This window comes from Arabidopsis lyrata, assembly GCF_000004255.2.
Source record: "Arabidopsis lyrata subsp. lyrata unplaced genomic scaffold ARALYscaffold_5, whole genome shotgun sequence".
NCBI lineage: Eukaryota > Viridiplantae > Streptophyta > Magnoliopsida > Brassicales > Brassicaceae > Arabidopsis > Arabidopsis lyrata.
Genome location: NW_003302551.1, coordinates 16638175 through 16656871, shown reverse-complemented (window position 1 = coordinate 16656871; position 18697 = coordinate 16638175). Strand labels below are relative to the sequence as shown.

The 18697-nt window shown below is 39.2% G+C and overlaps 5 protein-coding genes across 14 annotated transcripts; 3 read left to right on the top strand and 2 right to left on the bottom strand.

The window, feature by feature from the left end:
* Positions 1 to 1689: 1689 nt before the first annotated feature.
* LOC9313999 lies at positions 1690 to 2744 on the bottom strand. The gene is made up of 2 exons (XM_021026235.1): positions 2735 to 2744; positions 1690 to 2593 (listed from the first exon to the last, which is right to left on the bottom strand). The coding sequence occupies exons 1-2, from the start codon at positions 2742 to 2744 to the stop codon at positions 1704 to 1706; spliced, it is 900 nt and encodes a 299-aa protein (XP_020881894.1). The 3' UTR covers positions 1690 to 1703.
* A 181-nt stretch (positions 2745 to 2925) lies between these two features.
* LOC9312282 (putative leucine-rich repeat receptor-like serine/threonine-protein kinase At3g53590) lies at positions 2926 to 10836 on the top strand. 8 transcript variants are annotated; one of them, XM_021026729.1, is made up of 22 exons: positions 2926 to 3236; positions 3510 to 4517; positions 5416 to 5514; positions 5827 to 5977; positions 6185 to 6256; positions 6364 to 6435; positions 6630 to 6773; positions 6867 to 6938; positions 7018 to 7089; positions 7181 to 7255; positions 7367 to 7435; positions 7558 to 7626; positions 7708 to 7779; positions 7863 to 7946; positions 8043 to 8111; positions 8300 to 8784; positions 8866 to 9024; positions 9116 to 9399; positions 9487 to 9538; positions 9668 to 9918; positions 10036 to 10170; positions 10335 to 10811. In XM_021026729.1, exons 3-22 carry the CDS (start codon positions 5424 to 5426, stop codon positions 10659 to 10661), a joined length of 2805 nt encoding a protein of 934 aa, XP_020882388.1. In that variant the 5' UTR covers positions 2926 to 3236; positions 3510 to 4517; positions 5416 to 5423; the 3' UTR covers positions 10662 to 10811. The 8 variants fall into 8 exon arrangements, with proteins under 8 accessions (XP_020882388.1, XP_020882390.1, XP_020882389.1 ...); XM_021026731.1 differs by having other exon boundaries at positions 2926 to 3736; XM_021026730.1 differs by having other exon boundaries at positions 2926 to 3766.
* Positions 10837 to 10895: 59 nt separating this feature from the next.
* LOC9313996 (diaminopimelate epimerase, chloroplastic) lies at positions 10896 to 13519 on the bottom strand. Its single transcript, XM_002876167.2, has 9 exons — positions 13101 to 13519; positions 12843 to 13010; positions 12671 to 12741; positions 12520 to 12577; positions 12205 to 12384; positions 12033 to 12117; positions 11853 to 11912; positions 11678 to 11751; positions 10896 to 11215 (listed from the first exon to the last, which is right to left on the bottom strand). The coding sequence occupies exons 1-9, from the start codon at positions 13374 to 13376 to the stop codon at positions 11099 to 11101; spliced, it is 1089 nt and encodes a 362-aa protein (XP_002876213.1). The 5' UTR covers positions 13377 to 13519; the 3' UTR covers positions 10896 to 11098.
* Positions 13520 to 13568: 49 nt separating this feature from the next.
* On the top strand, positions 13569 to 17136 carry LOC9313995 (serine/threonine-protein kinase AFC1). 3 transcript variants are annotated; one of them, XM_021026737.1, is made up of 14 exons: positions 13569 to 13616; positions 13731 to 13830; positions 14078 to 14243; positions 14441 to 14615; positions 14719 to 14745; positions 14922 to 15075; positions 15158 to 15206; positions 15320 to 15434; positions 15661 to 15752; positions 15871 to 16027; positions 16119 to 16183; positions 16275 to 16372; positions 16471 to 16576; positions 16656 to 17136. In XM_021026737.1, the coding sequence occupies exons 3-14, from the start codon at positions 14109 to 14111 to the stop codon at positions 16848 to 16850; spliced, it is 1368 nt and encodes a 455-aa protein (XP_020882396.1). In that variant the 5' UTR covers positions 13569 to 13616; positions 13731 to 13830; positions 14078 to 14108; the 3' UTR covers positions 16851 to 17136. The 3 variants fall into 3 exon arrangements, with proteins under 3 accessions (XP_020882396.1, XP_020882395.1, XP_002877927.1); XM_021026736.1 differs by having other exon boundaries at positions 13571 to 13616; positions 14039 to 14243; XM_002877881.2 differs by lacking the exon at positions 13569 to 13616 and having other exon boundaries at positions 13643 to 13830; positions 14039 to 14243; positions 16656 to 17116.
* Positions 17137 to 17253: 117 nt separating this feature from the next.
* LOC9312281 (protein SLOW GREEN 1, chloroplastic) lies at positions 17254 to 18589 on the top strand. The gene has a single exon (XM_002877880.2). It carries the CDS (start codon positions 17358 to 17360, stop codon positions 18378 to 18380), a length of 1023 nt encoding a protein of 340 aa, XP_002877926.1. The 5' UTR covers positions 17254 to 17357; the 3' UTR covers positions 18381 to 18589.
* The last annotated feature ends 108 nt before the right edge of the window (positions 18590 to 18697 follow it).

The following is an 18697-nucleotide window of genomic DNA, read 5'->3' as shown; positions in this document are numbered from 1 at the left end:
CCTGGTTACCCTGAACAGCTTTGTCTATAAAAAGCTTGAGACGCTTGGAAATGATTCGAGTTATGACCTTATAAACTGTAGTGCAGCAGGCGACAGGACAAAACTGCGTTAACTGGTCAGCTCCGGTCACCTTTGGAATAAGCGTTATGACAGTAGCATTAAATCTCCTTAACAAATGCCCAGTCAAGAAAAAATCCCTAACAGCAGCCACCGTACAATCCTTAACCACTGGCCAGGCTTCCAAATAAAATTCCACCGAAAAGCCATCCGGACCAGGAGCCTTATTACTAGGCATGGAAAAGAAGACCTGAGTGATTTCTTCCTCACTTGGGATAGCAGACAACTTGAGCGCAAGAGATGAATCACATTGAAAGGGATGTAAACCACGAATTCTCTCAACAGAAAAAGGAGAGAGGGCATCGCTTGGAGTACCTAACAAGTGAGTATAATAAGCCACAATCATACTTTTGATCTGATCGACATTATCAATTCTTGAGCCATCATCTCCTCTGAGATATTTGATGAGATTGTTAGCTTGGTGGGCAGTCACTGCTCTATGAAAAAATCTTGTGTTAGCATCTCCCTCATGAAGCCATCGAATCCTAGATTTTTGTCTGTAAAAGGACTCCAAAGCTGCAGCAAATAAATCCCACTTTTTCCTCGCTACATATTTCTGCCTGAATAGAGAGTCCGAAGGGGAAGTAAGCAAAGCAATCTGCAGCTCCTCTAACCTTGCCAAAGCCTGATCGGTTCTCTGTTGGATGTTACTGAATCCTTGACGATTCAAAATCATGCAGCAAGATTTGGCCGCCTTCAGGAGCTCTCCCAAAATAAACATTGGTGACCCCACAACAATACTTCCATCCCAAGCAGCAGACAAGGCTGTCAAATAAGAAGGATGGGAAGAGAGGAAGGAAAAGTATTTAAAGCACTTCCTGGAACCAGCCGGTTGGTTATCAATTGAGATGATGCAAGGAGCATGATCCGAATCACCAGGAGGGTCAAAAACTGCCAAAGCACTTGGAAAAATGGAAAACCATTCACCGTTAGCCATAGCTCTATCGAGTTTTCTGATAATAGGGTTATCCTGTTGGTGATTAGACCAAGTATAAAAAACACCACGTCTTGGCAAATCTGCAAGTTGATTATCCCTGATGCAAGTTTGAAAATCCTCCATACCTCGCAACGAATAAGGTGAATGAATGATAGAAAAATGCTCGCTGATGGCAGCAATTTGATTGAAATCTCCCAACATAATCCACGGAGTTACAGACAGCAGGGAAGAGGCTGCCAAGGCTGAAATTTCCTCCCACAGAACCCTCCTTTCAAGCTCAGTATTCCTCCCATAAACAAACGCAACTGCGAAGGAATGGCCGACATTTGGCAGCTTTATACTACAAAAGATAAGCTGCTCAGATTTTTTAAAGACCAAAACTGAAATGGAAGGATCCCACACAATCCAGATCCTCCCAAGATCAGAGCAACAATAGTTGCTATCCATTCTCTATCCAGGTATGATAGAAGCCAAAACCTCATTGGCATTTTCTTCCGCCACATGAGTTTCCAAAAAACAACCTACCATAAGATTATTAGAAGCAATCCAGCTTCGCACTACTCTTTGACGATTACGGTTATTTAAGCCCCGAATGTTCCAACAAAAAACCTTCATATACACACAAAAGGTGAAGGCAAAAGCCAGGCTTTCAATGAGGCAGGGAACCGCTCGAGGACTCGCCTCGAACGATGCCATGAGCTCCAGACAACGCAGAACGGATGCGATTATGCCACTTCTTTAGTTCTTTCTTCTTGGCCTTAGTAGACATAACTGCCCAACCCGGAGGAATGGGAAAGTCAGGATCCGGAGACGTGATAGAGTCCCTCTTCGACTTAACAGAATTCCCAGTAGACTGAACAAGGACAGGTTCATTAACAATGCGAGGGATAGAATTAGTTGAAGGCGCGACAACAGCACCAACAGGTTTAACCACCCTCAGCTTCCTATCCACTGGCTTCTTTAAAGAAGAATCCTCAGCATTTGCAGAAGACAGAGGGTCCACAATCCTAGGAGGAGAACTCAAGGACCTCTTCTTGGATCTAGAACGTCTTCTTCTCAATTTTGAGAAAGCAGCATCACTAACTGTGAGCTTCTCCTGAGAGCATCCAGAATCAGCAGCCCCTGAGTCATGGAGAGAGAGGGAAGGATGAACCACCTCCTTTGATCCAGCTGGAGTATCTTTCTTAAAGGGCAGCTTTTTCATCAATGGCTGTGGACAACGACTCAGCAAATGCCCATACTTACCACAATTTAAACACTTCGGAGGCGGCCTTGGATAATCAACATCAACACGGGCAGAGTTACCTTGGACATCTCTGACCACAACCGTGGAAGGAAGGGTAGAATCCAACTTGATGACGACCTTCACTTTAGTGGTTCCAATGTTGATCGGATCAAGCCTAGACTTCTCAGTGTGGAGGGGTTCACCAATCCCACTTGCTATGACGCTGATACCTTTCAAGGAATATAACTGAGGAGGAACATTCTTAAGAACAGCCCATGTCGGAGCAGACTGCAGCTCCTCATTTCCTCTTCTCTCTATTTTTTTTTGTCTTACAAGTTATAACCATAGTGCAAAAAGAAACTTTAAATTCTATGAAATTTCAACATCCTCACACACATTTGTAGTAGAAATCTACTTGCTACACCACATACATTGAGATACTAAATAACTACTACCACTAGGCATAATTATCTATTTCTCTAGATTATTTACTAGTTTTACAAGCAAATTACCACTTAACCACCAAATATTACGTGGGCTTAACTCTAGCCCAATAACCTTCTTAATTTGTGACAGTCACACGGCCCAACTCCTCTTTGGCTTCTTGACTTTGCTTTTCTTCTTTGCTCTTCTTCTGTTGCATACGTTTTTTCATCTTCTTCTTCACTCTTCTCTTCGTCTTCTTTATTATGCAGAATTAATCAAAGGGTCAACCTCCAACAAAGAAAGCTAATGTTTTTGCTTTTTAACCTTTTTCGGACAATCTATTTTTTTTGGAAATCTTGGATTTTTAAACTAAAAATCAAACAAAAAAAAAGACATGAAGATGAGAAAATCGCAAAAATCGGCGATTACGCAACACAGTGACCGCGTTTCTACCCCCGGAGTCCAAATCAGCAATCTCCGGCGAAAGAGGCGCGAGGCCGTCGTTTCTTCTTCTTCACCAGCCAGACTTGGGTCAGGGCTAGTTTAATAAGCCAATACTGCACCAATCATATTTTACTCGCCTTGGATGCTATTGATTTCAGAATGCTACTCGATTTTGTTTCATCTACAATGATATCATTTGGTCTGCTACTTTCATCTAGAGTTGAAAATTAGATACATGGTAGCTGCTACATTGCATTCCATCTTAAGGCAAAAGCAGTCATCTTTAGTGTAATTCAAAGCTTTTTGATGACTTTATTGGACTTGAGAGTGGTTTTCTGACATTTCCAACCCATTTTGCAGCAAGTGCATTGCATCCTATTAGACCGGATTTCACTGATTTATGAGGAGCTTAAGTAACTGGGGCAGTGGTGATCCATGCAGAGTAAAACGAATTGGCATGATAAAGACATGAAAGGCATACATGTGAAGCAGCAAGATGGCTTTATTGTTTTATAGTTCGAGTCATGTGTAGAATGGCTGCTCAACTGGTCTATGTAGTTGGGAGAGAAACAGATTGGAGTTATCAGGTATTTTGGGATGGTCTTCGCCATGGGAGGGTAAGGGATGCTCTAGAACTCATTCCCAGGGCTACTTTTTGTTCTGCTATATGGTTTGTTCATTGTTTTGTTCCATCTGTGTTCATCAAAGTTAAAGAGAAACTAGTTCTGGAACTTATCAAATCTCTGGTGTTCTGAAGAGCTGTGTGTTTATCTATGTTATGTTCTTTTTGGATCATCATCAATCACATTTCTTTCCTCATTTTTTAGTTTTCAAGAACCAGTAGAGGGCTCGCTCAATATGGATTGGGATTTGTTAGGATAATTACGTAACTTTTAGGGGTTGTAATATTTATGCTACTCACCATTATGCAGAAAATATATCTGGAAATTTGGCACCCGCTGTTATCTAATCTTGAAGTACTGTAAGATGAGAGATTTATGTGTGTTCTTTATTTCTTTAGCTCTTCGGTTCACAGATGTTGTCCATTTTAATAAAAGATGACAACTAACCTTTAATTGGTTCTTAGTTTGTAGTTGAGTCGGGCACTTTTGTTCTATAAAAGAGCCCAGTGAGAGTTTTAGGGGTTGAGGCATACCACTTCAAACATATGTTGTTGTACCAGCAAGTGTTGACTTTTCATTGTAAATTTGCATCACAATATGTATGAGGTGCTTAAGAGTTCAAGTTTTGTTGGCTCGTTGAACATTCTTTGTCCAGCTTGAGCATGTTCAAACTGAGAGGAGCTCTAGTTGACTTTTTCTGCATAGAAGTTGACTGAAAAATAAGGGCTCCATTATACCTAGACAGGTTTTACTTTCCGTTCTCGGTCTTTCATTCAACTCTAATGTTTCCTGTCACCGTATAATCTGAAGTTTTGCTACCTATTTACTCTTGCGTTGGTTTGCTCCTGGAATTTCTTAGACCGATTCTTTTTTATAATAACCTAGTCTAGATTGGGAAAGGGTCATAACATTGCAGTTGAAAATCACCAACTTTTAAGACAAGGTCAGCCTAAGTGGACAACCAGTCTGCAGCTAAAGATTTTAAAATTGACAAGTTGGAAGGTTGTTGGATTTTTCTTCAAATATATATATATATATATATATATATATATGTATTATATATTTATATGTGTGTTTGTGTCTATACTGCACTATATAGGCTTTTTAGGATTTTACCATCAAACCTTTTTATCAGTGTTTTCCCTAGCCACTTCAATATATACTGGGAAACTGCAGATATAGGTTCATCAAGGAAAGTCAGTCTTAATAAGAAATTTTCAAACCCCATTTCATTAGTTATAGATATATAATAGAACTTTGTTGACAATCTCTTATGTATAGTGACTATAGTCCCTTTCAGGTATGTTTTGTTAACTCATTAGATCACTGTCATCATGAAGTATCTGTTCTCTGCAGTATTTTTTATACACACAACTATGTCTGATGACCAAAAGACTTCTGCTTTTCCTTGGCGTTGAAGAAGTTTCTAGGGATTCTTTATGAATTTTTGATCTTCTGCCTAACGCGTTTCTTGGTTATTTTTCTGGTGACTTGTTCATGTAAGATCAGATTTTCTTATCATAACTTATAGGGATTGCCTTGACCCAAAATTTTCTCATAATATGAATTCATTTTGCTCTGACCCCCATGTATGTTTCTTTGTGCTACAACAGAATAAAGTATGATTTTTCTTCCTTTTCTAGGTATCTTGATGAGTTCAAGAACATGCGGTTCATTATTCCTGGTCACATTTTGTTGCCTTCTGCTTCATGTAGCTGGTTCGAGAACAGATCCTTCAGAAGGTAATCACTTTTTACCATAACCTCACATCACTTATAATTCCCTTTAATAAAAAAATTGGGGTAAAAAGTTCTCTTAAGGTACCACCGAACGTAAAAACTGAACCTGATACGCTTACAAACACATATTTATCCACATACTTACATATACACAAAATGATACAGTCAATGTGCATAAACTTGTTCACTAGTCTTCCTTTCAAAGTTTTATTGGCTATGCTTTAGGCTCCACCCTCTACCCAAATCATATATGTCATTTTACTACGTGAAGATTGCGTTCCAGAATTTTGCTAATATGATTTATCCATTTTACAGTAAATGCTTTGCGGGAGGTCAAAAGGAGTATAATTGATCCTATGAGAAATTTAAGTAATTGGGCAAAGGGTGACCCGTGCAATTCAAACTGGACTGGCATAATATGCTTCGGGAGCTCACATGATGACGGCCACTTTCACGTCCGGGAGCTGTATGTCTCTCTTGTATTACCATTAGTCACTTTTCTTTTCTTCTTTCTAGTCTTTTTCCCTGTCTTTATTTTTATTTTCTCCTGCAAAGGTTGATATAGTCCATGCATCACTAATGCAGTGTCCTGGCTTCATTCTTGCATGGATAATACTGAAAATTTTATGCATTGATGTACTTACACTGCTGTCTTTTACATATTGTGATATAGCCAATTGATGAGGCTGAATTTATCTGGAGAGCTGGCTCCTGAAGTTGGCCAGTTATTGTATCTCGAAATTCTGTAAGATGTGTAGTCTAATGAATTGTTTCATTTGGTTTGTCTGATTGGCTTCCTGTTGCCTAATACATTCTGAAAAACCTATTTTCTCTTGGGTTACCTTGTTGAAGTGATGTGATGTGGAACAACCTGACTGGGCGTATTCCTTTGGAGATAGGAAGAATTTCTTCCTTGAAACTCCTGTAAGTTGGATTACATGATGTACTTTCTTTTGCCTTTTTGTTATTTGTTTAGTTTCACTTATCGAATAGTTTTAAAGAAGGCTTTGGACAGAGGATATCATAGTATGCGCTTGTTTTCTTTATTATTTTTGGAGCCACAATTCCAATTTTGTTTGAGTGTCGTCAATTGACTCTCTGCTACATTATTTGGACAGACTGTTGAATGGGAACAAGTTCACGGGTAGTTTACCCCCTGAACTTGGTAATCTTCAAAACCTAAACAGGCTTCAAGTAGATGAGAACAACATAACAGGTTCAGTTCCATTTTCATTTGGAAACTTGAGAAGCATAAAACATCTGTAAGTTCATCGTGAAGTATTATCTTCTTCACAGCAAAATCAGTAGTCATTTGTGGTTCATCCGTTACTCATCAGTGGCTTTTTGGTATTCAGCCACTTGAATAATAACACTATAAGCGGAGAAATTCCGGTTGAGCTATCCAAATTGCCCAAGCTTGTTCACCTGTGAGTTTAGTTTGTTTTCTTGATTTCACATTTGGATACTGTCTTTAAAGTGTTGATATTGATGGAACAAATCTTGTAGGATTCTGGACAACAATAACTTGACTGGGACATTGCCGCCAGAGTTAGCTCAATTGCCATCCTTGACCATACTGTATGTACCATATATAGTTCTCATTGACTATCTTTTTGTTCGCTTTTACTATAGTTGGCAAAGTTGCTAAGCTAATATTCCGCCTATACAGTCAGCTGGATAACAACAACTTCGAAGGTTCAACGATTCCAGAGGCTTATGGAGACGTTTCTAGATTAGTAAAATTGTAAGACTTTACAAGTGGTTTCTGCAATAAGATTCAAATGGGTTTGTGATTCTCCACTAGTTTGAATAGTACGGTGAATTATTCTTGTACTTCCTCTTTTCAACTTGGCAGAAGTTTAAGGAACTGTGGACTGCAAGGATCAATTCCTGATTTAAGCAGGATACCAAATCTTAGCTATCTGTAAGTGTCTATGTCCGGTATTTGTGAAATTGTGTGATTCTTTTTACTGGTCCTGGAATTCTTGAACCTTGTTAAAGGAACAATACAAATGAATTTTTATTTAATTTTCATCTCTTTTACAGAGACCTAAGTTGGAACCACCTCACAGGCACTATACCAGAATCCAAGCTTTCTGACAATATGACAACAATGTATGCACATTTCCAAATCTTTCTCCTTTTAACAGTTTACTCAAATGGATACAATACTTAATTGTCCATTTTTTTCTGCAGTGAACTATCTTATAACCACCTAACTGGATTTATACCACAAAGTTTCTCAGAGTTGGGCTCTCTTCAATTACTGTATGTAAACATTCATTGATCAGTGAAATGATTTTCCGATTCATAAGTACTTTGTAAGATATTTTTTGTGTCATCTATAACAGGTCACTTGAGAACAACAGTTTATCTGGTTCTGTCCCAACAGAAATTTGGCAGGACAAGTCTTTCGAGAATAACAAGCTGCAAGTGTATGGTCTCAAGTATTTGTTTTTCTTTACTTCATAGTTTCCTAGTTTTTATACATCATTCTCAGAGGCTGAAACTTATTTTGGATGCATGCACAGTGATCTCAGAAACAACAACTTCTCTGATGCCACAGGAAACCTGAGAACACCAGACAATGTTACCCTATAGTGAGTTTGTTTGTTTCTATTTGGTAGCAAATTAAAGCACATCAAACATTTTGGACTAAACTGCATTCTCTTGTCTTGACATTATAGTCTAATTCAATTTTAGTTGTCTTTGAAAACCAAAAGTCAACGACTCATCAAACTTTTCTTTTGCTATCTACTAAAGCTTTTTTTTGTTCCTTGTGTCAAAGTCTCCGTGGCAACCCAATATGCAAGAGTACAAGCATTCCCATTGTAAAACAATTCTTCGAATACATCTGCGGCGAAAAAAAGCAGACATCTACAAACTCAAATACACCCTGCAGTAATGTGAAATGTCCCTTTGAGAATGTGAAAGTATCCCCAGGAATCTGCTTGTGTACAGCACCTCTTTCGATTGATTATAGGCTAAAGAGCCCTAGCTTCTTTTTCTTCACTCCATATATTGAACGCCAATTCAGGGAGTATATTACCTCGTCCCTCCAATTGGAGACTCATCAACTAGCAATTGATAGACTTCTTGATGAGAACAGGCTGCGTCCAAGGATGTACCTAAAGCTAGTCCCCAAAGGCAAAATAACATTTAACAAGAGTGAAGTCATACGTATCAGGGACAGGTTTATGTCATGGAGTTTTAATAAAACTGACTTTTTTGGACCCTATGAACTGTTGGATTTCCCTCTTCAAGGACCGTATGGTATAGTTTTTGGACCTCATCTTTAACAAAAAGGGATATATTTTAGTGATATGCATTTAAATATTAAATATTTGGATGCAGATGATTTGCTAACTCAAAAGGGTGTAATTAGCACAATTGGATGGGTGATGATAGTGGCAGGCTCTATTGTCACTGCCACTGTTATTTCAGTGAGTGCAACACTTCTATATGTTCGGAAACGTCGTGAGAAATCCCATACACTCACCAAAAAGCGTTTTTGTAAGCAACTCAGCAGTGACTCTTTTTGTCAGTATTTCATCTTGTTTGTGCCTTAACCATGAAACTTAGGACTCTTTCTTATGTCTTCTAGTCAGAGCAATGTCTCGGGAAATTAAAGGGGTGAAGAAGTTCAGTTTTGTAGAATTGTCGGATGCAACTAATGGTTTTGATAGCTCCACAATGATCGGTAGAGGTAGCTATGGAAAGGTCTACAAAGGCATTTTGCCAAATAAAACTGAAGTTGCCATCAAACGAGGAGAAGAAACTTCTCTGCAGAGCGAGAAAGAGTTTCTGAATGAGATCGATCTGCTTTCGAGGTTACATCACCGAAATCTTGTGTCGCTTATTGGCTACAGTAGTGATATCGGGGAACAGGTATGTCCTTTCATGTGCAGTTAGGTAGCTTTATTATCTATGTTCTTCGACTAATCCACATAGGTGTTTTGTTTGGTTCATACACAGATGCTGGTATATGAGTATATGCCTAATGGCAATGTTCGTGATTGGCTTTCAGGTTAGAAATATTTCTCCAAGTTCTTCTTAATATACTTTCAAGATTTTAAAAAATAGCATTATCTCCAACTTTTTCTTATCTGCTTCCACATCGATGCTAATGTTTCAGTGGTTTTACATTGTCATGCAGCTAATGCTACAGACACATTGAGCTTTAGCATGAGGTCACATGTGGCGTTGGGTTCAGCTAAAGGGATTCTTTACCTTCACACTGAAGCAAATCCGCCTGTTATTCACCGTGATATAAAAACCAGCAACATACTCTTGGACTGTCAGCTTCGTGCTAAAGTTGCTGATTTTGGACTGTCACGGTTGGCTCCTGCTTTTGGGGAGGGAGATGGTGAGCCTGCCCATGTATCAACCGTAGTAAGAGGAACACCGGTGAGTTCTAAACTGGCACATAAGTCGATGTGTGATACTATGTAACCTGTGGCTTTTGATAAAACCATACATGTTTTTCCTCTCAGATATGACATTTTGAAAATTATATACGCACAGGGATATCTGGATCCAGAATACTTCATGACTCAGCAATTGACGGTGAAGAGCGATGTGTACAGCTTCGGAGTAGTATTGCTTGAGCTTTTGACTGGAATGCACCCATTCTTTGAGGGTACACATATTATCCGCGAGGTACATTTCTTGACTGAGCTCCCACGTAAACCTGATAATGGAGCTAGCTAAACCTCTGAGGTTTATGTTTTTTTTTTTTTGTTAAATTCTGGGACTTGAATGGTTATTGTTTTTTGAATATATCAACAACTTTCCTATGAGTTTTTGTGTACTATGTGATACAGGTGAGGACGGCGAATGAATGTGGAACAGTTTTGTCAGTGGCGGATAGTCGGATGGGACAATGTTCGCCCGATAAAGTGAAGAAGTTGGCGGAATTAGCGTTATGGTGTTGTGAGGATAGACCAGAGACGAGACCACCAATGTCAAAAGTGGTGAAGGAACTTGAAGGTATTTGCCAATCTGTGCGAGAACCCGAAATGTTCTCAGAAACAACGAAATTGCTCTGCACCAAAACATCGCCGTCATCTTCTTCCGTACCCTCACCATTGTCTTTACTTCCTGGAAGTGACTTGGACAGTGGCTTTTTCCACGCTGTAAAACCTCGTTGATATATAATTGTGTGAGATAGGCTAACATGAGACTAATGAGAGTTGTGTTATTATATTTAGGAGATATTATGAAACCAGGTCTGTTGTCCTGATTCCTAACCATATAAGCTAAAATATCTATGCAGACATGGAAGCTAAGCAATCTTATCATGTATATATGCGTTTTTGTATTCTCTTTATATTTCTGGTCTGCTGGAGATTCAAGTTTAACCATCAGTGTAGAAGAGAACTATATTCCGAGAAAAAGAAGATTTAAATTATGAACATAAATGCAACAATTCAAAAGATTTGTAATTTTAATCTGAAAACAATAGTACATAAACAAATCCATGAAACACAATCCAGCGGGACAGGTAAGAGCTTAGAATGTTTGAATTAGAACACACAGACCCCAAAAGAACAACAGTAGAGGACAAGTCATCGCCTGTGAAGTCCCATTAGAGCAGCGCTGATCCGTAGAAAACAGCTTCCGCAGGACCTGTCATGTAGATATGGTTGTCTTCCTGTTTCCACTCTATTTCCAATGGTCCGCCCGGTAGATCCACCGTGCATTTCTGTTCCACCATAAACCAATAAAAATATATGATGAGCTCAAGGTCAACATTTGTATGTATAACCTCATGCAGCTAATCTCAGCTCATGACAATCTTGTTAACGTAAATATTTGTGTCCGTCACATCTCTTTCGAGGTATAAACCCAATAATAGTAAGTGAGAGTGAAGAACCCAAGAAAAGGAATAAAAGATTCTCCCACAAACATGAAACTTATTTAAGCTCAAATGAATATACAAGAAACGAAAACTTAGTAAGATCATAATCTCATCAATCGCATACCAATCAAATCATCTAACCGTTCATTGCAACAGTCAGGATTCATAAACAAAGCTTTTTCCCTAAACTATCATGATTCATGTGTATATAGGGAAGACTAGGAGCTGCATACCATTGTATAATCTGAAAATGTACCTTTTTGCAAACTGTTATCTAGTTTTTTAGTTCTGAAATTCCAAACTTACCCTGTCGGCTCGACCTTCAAGGACTGCTGCAACAACCAGAGCACAGGCTCCAGTTCCACAGGCCAAAGTTGCTCCTGCAGTTTTAAGTATGCTTAAGCATTAAGCATATAAGGATACAGAGACTGTTGATAATCAACAAAGAATTATATTCGAGATTCGGGGGGAATCAGCTGACCTGCTCCGCGCTCCCACACACGCATTTTCAAATGAGAATGTGATAAGACCTCAACAAATTCTGCGGATAAGCACAGAACTGTAAGAAAACTTAAGGGATATAAATCCAAATATAGTAGAGAAGGCTTGCTGTATCTATCCATGGAAATCTGGATAGATCTGCAGATGAATCTCCACTAACCTGTGTTAGTTCGAGCTGGGAACATTTCATGACGCTCGAACTTTGGACCAATCTCTGGTAAGTTCAAATCATCAACTTTCAGATTCTGGTTGACACAAGGGAAAATTACAAATGATGAGAATTTCCATGTGTAGATAAATGACAACTAGAAGTCCAACAAGCAAACACGCACCGGCCCGCCCTTTTTACCAAATGTGATACAGTGAGGATTGCCCATACTAACACACGTCACATTCCAGCTTTCTCCATCAACAACTAGCTCTGCCTGAACAACAGCTTCACCTTTGTTCCCTGGCAACTTCGTGGGCACATCTTGTGCTTTAAGAATCGGTGTCCCCATGTCAACCTTAACCTGTACCCATATTAATCACAATGAAGTAAACAACTTGCAAACGACGAGAAAAAGGGATAAAAATTCAAACTTCACCTAATCCATCATCATGGACACGACTAAACCTTATATAAGACATCAATCCAAATGATTTACCTGTCCGTCATCTTGAATTTCTGGAACAATCAAGCCAGCACCGGTATGTATTGTAAAACTACAAAAACACATAAAAAGACACTAGATGTTACATCAAGCTTGGCCCAACTCGGAACTCTCCACAGATAATTCTCAATATAAATATAGATACCTATGCTTCCCCTGCAAATTCTCAAGCTCAGCAATGAACCTGGCAAAGCATCGAACTCCATTGCCACACATCTACACAACCAAAATCAAAGGCCAATGACTTCGAACGCAACAACAACTTACTCAAACATATCAACTCCAAAATCAACTGCCTTTATCATCGAAAATCGAACCTCTGGTTCACTACCATCTGAATTGAAAATCCGCATTGCGTAATCAGTACCATTGACTCCTGGCATTGCAAAGATCACTCCATCGGCACCAACACCGAAGTTTCGATCGCAAAGCTTAGCCGCCTGTTCTTGAGTAATCTTAGGTTCCGATGAGTCTCTGTTGTCGACCTACAAAACCCAATTTTCAAAAATTCGATACACTTGGGTCAAATTTCATCCTCCTTCCAAATTTGAGAATTTAACGGAGAACAAAAGTACCAAAATGAAGTCATTGCCGAGGCCATGGTACTTCACAAAATGAAGAACTCCGGTTTCTTTCTTGTCTAGAAAACTCGCCGGAGAAAATTTCTCAGCAATGACGGCGTCCATGGAAGCCGCTGCAGACACACGAAGGCTAGGGCTCTTAAAGCAATATTCTTTCTCAAAGAAACCAAACGAAAGAGAAGAGACGGATCCTAGCTTCCTGGAGAACACATTCAACAGTTGACGCGATTGTGGCGCGACGGAGACACTGCTAGCGGCGGCTATCTCCATGGCTGCTTTCAGATTTTTCCTTAATCAACGACTCTCCTCCGTATTAAAAAAGACTTTGGAGAAAACACCGCATTGTTCTGATATTCAATAACTGAACTCCACGTCGTCTTTAACCCTGAACAATAAAAAACATCATGTCGTTCTTTAGTCAACGGATATTTAATAAAGGCCTGACTAGAAAAGCCCATTAAGAACTTCCAAAGCCTCTCTCTCTCTCCCCTTCGCTGTTCTCTTCCTCAGGTTCGCTCTCTCTCTCTCTCTCTCTCTCTCTCTCTCTCTCTCTCTCTCTCTCATTTCAGTCTCTTTCGCTGTTAAATATTTTCTCCTGAGATTTTTTCTTCAATTCCAATTCAGTGAGCATTTTTGTTTGTATCTCCGATCTGAATTCCGGCGATCAAACTACGACAGCGTCTAATTCAACGTTTTAAATTACTCTGTGTGAGAGAGATTTGCGGTTAGTTTATTAGCTACATTTACTTAATACTTTTTTATATATATTTTTCTGTTACTTTTCCCACCTTTTCTAGTTATCTTCTGGAGATAGATCCCCCCAAATTGAAGATAATTAGGGTTTCGAATTTCGGAATCTTATCCCTCTAATTAGATTCGAAAAATCAATCACAATTCTCTCTTTGTTCATAATCTGGGTTTTTGAATTTCAGCTCTGGATTTGCATTTTTATAACCCTTTATGCAAAGCAGTGTGTATCGTGATAAAGCTAGCTCGATCGCCATGATCTTGGAAACTCAGAGGAATGTTGAATTCCCTCATAGGATCGTTGATAAGCGTCCCAGGAAACGGCCCCGATTGACTTGGGATGCTGCTGCGCCTCTTCTTCCTCCTCCTCCTCCTCCTCCTCCACCCACGGTAACGATTTGTCTACATATCTTTGTCCTTTGTAATAAAGGGATGTTCTTTTCTAGTTTTCATAGTTCTCAAATTGGATTTTACTCATTGTCTGTGTTTTTGATCTTGGACTATACTGCAAATTGTGTGAACTACTACAAATTTAAGATTTTTATATTTGTGCTTAAGCTAAGTGTCAGCTGGTGTTTTTTTTCCAGGTATTTCAACCTCCGTTGTACTATGGTCCGGAGTTTGCGAGCGGAGTAGTTCCCAATTTTGTTTACCCAAACATGTTCTATAATGGCCTTCCTCGTCAGGGCTCTCCTCCCTGGAGACCAGATGATAAAGATGGCCATTATGTCTTTGTTGTTGGAGATACTTTGACTCCACGATGTGAGTCTAAATGTTACAGAGTCTTTCGACATCTTATCTGTTTCGTTTCACAGACTTTATCATGGAGGTTTACATTGACATGCCTCTTCTATTGTGCCTGCAGATCAAATTCTCAGCAAAATGGGTGAAGGTTAGTTATCTCTTGCTAAAATGTTTATATAATCATTATGATTAGTTTATTCTGCTTTTCTTTCTGTTAATATGCATGCTATAAATCAAAGTAGAATTTCCTTATATCAAAGTGTAGGTGAAATATGTTTATTTGGTCGCCAGTTTTCTTAAACCAATTGGACTTTATTCTGGCAGGTACATTCGGACAAGTATTGGAATGTTTTGATAATAAAAACAAAGAAGTCGTGGCAATCAAAGTTATACGGTCCATAAGCAAGTATCGTGAAGCTGCCATGATAGAAATTGATGTGCTGCAGAGGCTTACAAGGCATGATGTTGGTGGTTCTCGGTAAGATATTTCTTTCCTCTTACAATTTCTTGGCCAGTCTTAAATTTATTGCAATTGGTATAAGCTTTTCAATTCCTTGCAGTTGTGTGCAAATACGGAATTGGTTTGACTATCGTAATCATATTTGTATTGTAAGTACTGTTACCTTTATTTGATAAGTCTGAGGGGAAAGTAAAATTTTCTTCATGCCCAAATATTATGTGAGTTAAAAGAACTTGCGGATGGGTTTAAATGGTTTCAACAGGTATTTGAGAAGCTTGGGCCAAGCTTATATGATTTTCTCCGCAAAAACAGCTACCGTTCATTTCCCATTGACCTTGTTCGGGAGCTTGGCAGACAACTTTTGGAGTCTGTAGCATGTGTGTGGAATATTCTTGACCCATTCTTCTATATAGTAGTCCATTAGTGCCATGAATCAGTTTTCTTTTTGGAACTTTTTGATACAAGACTTATGCGTTAATAGTTATTACTTAATGTTTCTCGTGTGATACTGCAATTTCCATGGAATCCATGTAGCTCAGACAGTTATTTCTGGAGACTTTTGTTGACTAGTGTACTCAGACTTTGCTCATTCCATTCTGACAGATATGCATGATTTACGGCTGATCCACACGGACTTGAAGCCAGAGAACATTCTTTTGGTATCGTCTGAATATATCAAAATACCTGATTATAAGGTGAGTAATCAACTATCTGGACTCGTTTATTTTCATGGCTAATATGATATCCATCCATGAAGAAACTTGTATAACTCGAGTTGGCTGACCTTTTTCCTTTGTGGTCATGAAAATCTAGTTTCTGTCACGACCCACGAAAGATGGGTCATACTTCAAGAATCTACCCAAGTCAAGTGCCATCAAGCTCATTGATTTCGGAAGTACAACATTTGAACATCAAGACCATAACTACATTGTATCCACAAGGCATTACCGCGCACCAGAAGTTATCTTAGGTAAACTTTTATGACTTTGATACATCTATGTAGATGATTATTATTTTTTTGTATAGTAATGGTATTTAAGATTTTTGGAACATTATTGCAGGGGTTGGATGGAACTATCCATGCGATCTGTGGAGCATTGGTTGCATACTTGTTGAACTTTGCTCGGTGAGTAACTTTATGTTAGCATGTTTTTCAGTACACCGGGGTTCATCTCACCATGTCTCCATAAACGTTTCTTCTGGATTAAACTTTGCAGGGAGAGGCGCTTTTCCAAACGCATGAAAACTTGGAACATTTGGCCATGATGGAAAGGGTCCTAGGACCTTTACCACCTCATATGGTGCTCAGAGCCGAGTAAGAACAACAAGATCATCCTATTAGCAGCATCAGATACCAGCAAAAAATAATTTGAACTGTCATTTCTTATATCAAAATCAAAACGGTTCTTGCAGCCGGCGCTCTGAGAAATACTTCAGGCGAGGTGCAAAGTTAGACTGGCCTGAAGGTGCGACATCAAGAGACAGCTTAAAAGCAGTATGGAAACTTCCCCGGCTACCGGTAAATAACCTTACATTGGACTTGACAGTCGCGTATCTGCAATATTGAAATTAAGGACACCAGTTTTTGCATTTTGCAGAACCTGATAATGCAGCATGTGGATCACTCAGCCGGGGATCTGATAGACCTATTACAAGGGCTGCTTCGATATGATCCAACAGAGAGGTTCAAGGCAAGAGAAGCACTGAACCATCCCTTCTTCACAAGAAGCCGGGAACAGAGTATACCCTTCAACCCAAACCCTCATCCATTTTTATACAACCAAAAGAACTAAAAAAAGAAGAAACAGCAGATGACGTTTGGAGAAATCTGCAGTTTCTGTGTATCCTTTACTTTCCTGTGTTTTTGTAGCATTTTATTATATATGATTTTCATGTATAGAAATGAAAGAAAGAGAGAAAGGTTTGTGCCTAATTTTTTCTTATCTGTTGTTGTTGTGGTTTCTTGTGTTCACTTTTCGACCACAACAACTGTTGCTCCATGGCTATTGTAAGAGTTATTTTACAGTTACTTACTTTACAACACAAAGTGAATGTTACACTGTGTCATCATCTTGCTAAGTAGTAGAAACCGGTTTGGGTACACAATCTGAAACATTTATTGGTTTTTTTTTTTGGATAGGTTAAAACGCAGCGTAAGACCCATCAATGATCAAAACGCTGTCGTAGTATGTGCAGCGAGGAGAGAATGAATATTCGGAATCGAAAGGCTTGATCTTCTTCTTCTCCTATCTCTTTACTTGCTCAAGGTTTTTAGGGTTTATCTATCTCTTTCCGCAATCATGGAGTCTCTGGGGAAGCTACAGCTACATCACCAGCCATTTCAACTTTCCTTCACTCACACCTCTTCTTCATCGTTCCCGAAAAACCTCTTCAGGACCTCAATTCGGCCAATTTCATCTTTCAAATCCGCTTCAATCAAAGCTTCGTCCTCCAAATTTCAAGACTCTATCACCCTTCTCCCAAAGTCCACACCTTTCCGTCTCTTGAAATCCACATGCATCACTCTAACAACCGCCGCGGCGCTGCTATTGGCGAATCTCCATCTCAAATCGCCGGCGATTGCAGCTCCCGTCGCGCCTCCACCGTCAGTAGAAAGCAAAGAAAACGTTACCTTGGAAGATGAAGAGAGAGCGCTTGATGAGCATTTGATTACTCACCCTTCTGATGTCGACGCTCTTCGTTCCTTGATGGAGGTAAAGATCAGATCTCGAAAGCTTTCAGAAGCCGTAGAAGTGATCGATCGTCTGATAAAATTGGAACCTGAAGAAAAAGAATGGCCAGTATTGAAAGCAAACATCTTCACCTACAGTGGAGATTTAGATTTAGCTAAAACTGGATTTGAAGAGATTCTGGCTAAAGATCCGCTTCGTGTTGAAGCTTATCACGGCTTGCTTATGGCTTATTCAGATGCAGGTCTTGATTTGAAAGAGGTAGAGAGTAGAATTGAGGAAGCAATGTTGAAGTGCAAAAAAGAGAATAATCACAACGATTTTCGGGATTTTAAGCTACTCGTGGCGCAGATTCGGGTCATTGAAGGAAAGCATAGTGAAGCATTGAAGCTTTATCAAGAGCTTGTGAAGGAGGAACCAAGAGATTTCAGGCCGTATCTTTGTCAGGGAATTATATACACATTGTTGAAGAAGAAAGACAAGGCAGAAGAACAGTTTGATAACTTTCGGAAACTTGTTCCAAAGAATCATCCTTATAGAGAGTATTTTATGGATAATATGATAGCAACAAAGCTTTTTTCGGAGAAGGCGCAGCGTGAGATGGCTGAGGAGATGGCTGGATCAAGTAGTTGATGAGATTATGTGTAATGTTTTTAGCGAATCGTAATGAGGTGAAGAATTATGCTTAGAAGACTTGAAAAATGTGGTTTTGATGATTTTCTGTTGCGGGATTTTCTTGATCATCTTAAGATGTCTCTTTAGTTGGTTTACATAAAAGTTGATAAGTTGAATACTTGGTTTGATTTAATGATGGATTTGAATCACAATCCATGTGATGCTTATGTACATCTTGCTCCTTACCCAAAAGAACAGTGAAGCCTCATACTTTAGCTATACCATTCAGGCAACTTAATACATTGCTTGCTTGTTGCTTTGGGTGATGTTTTGGG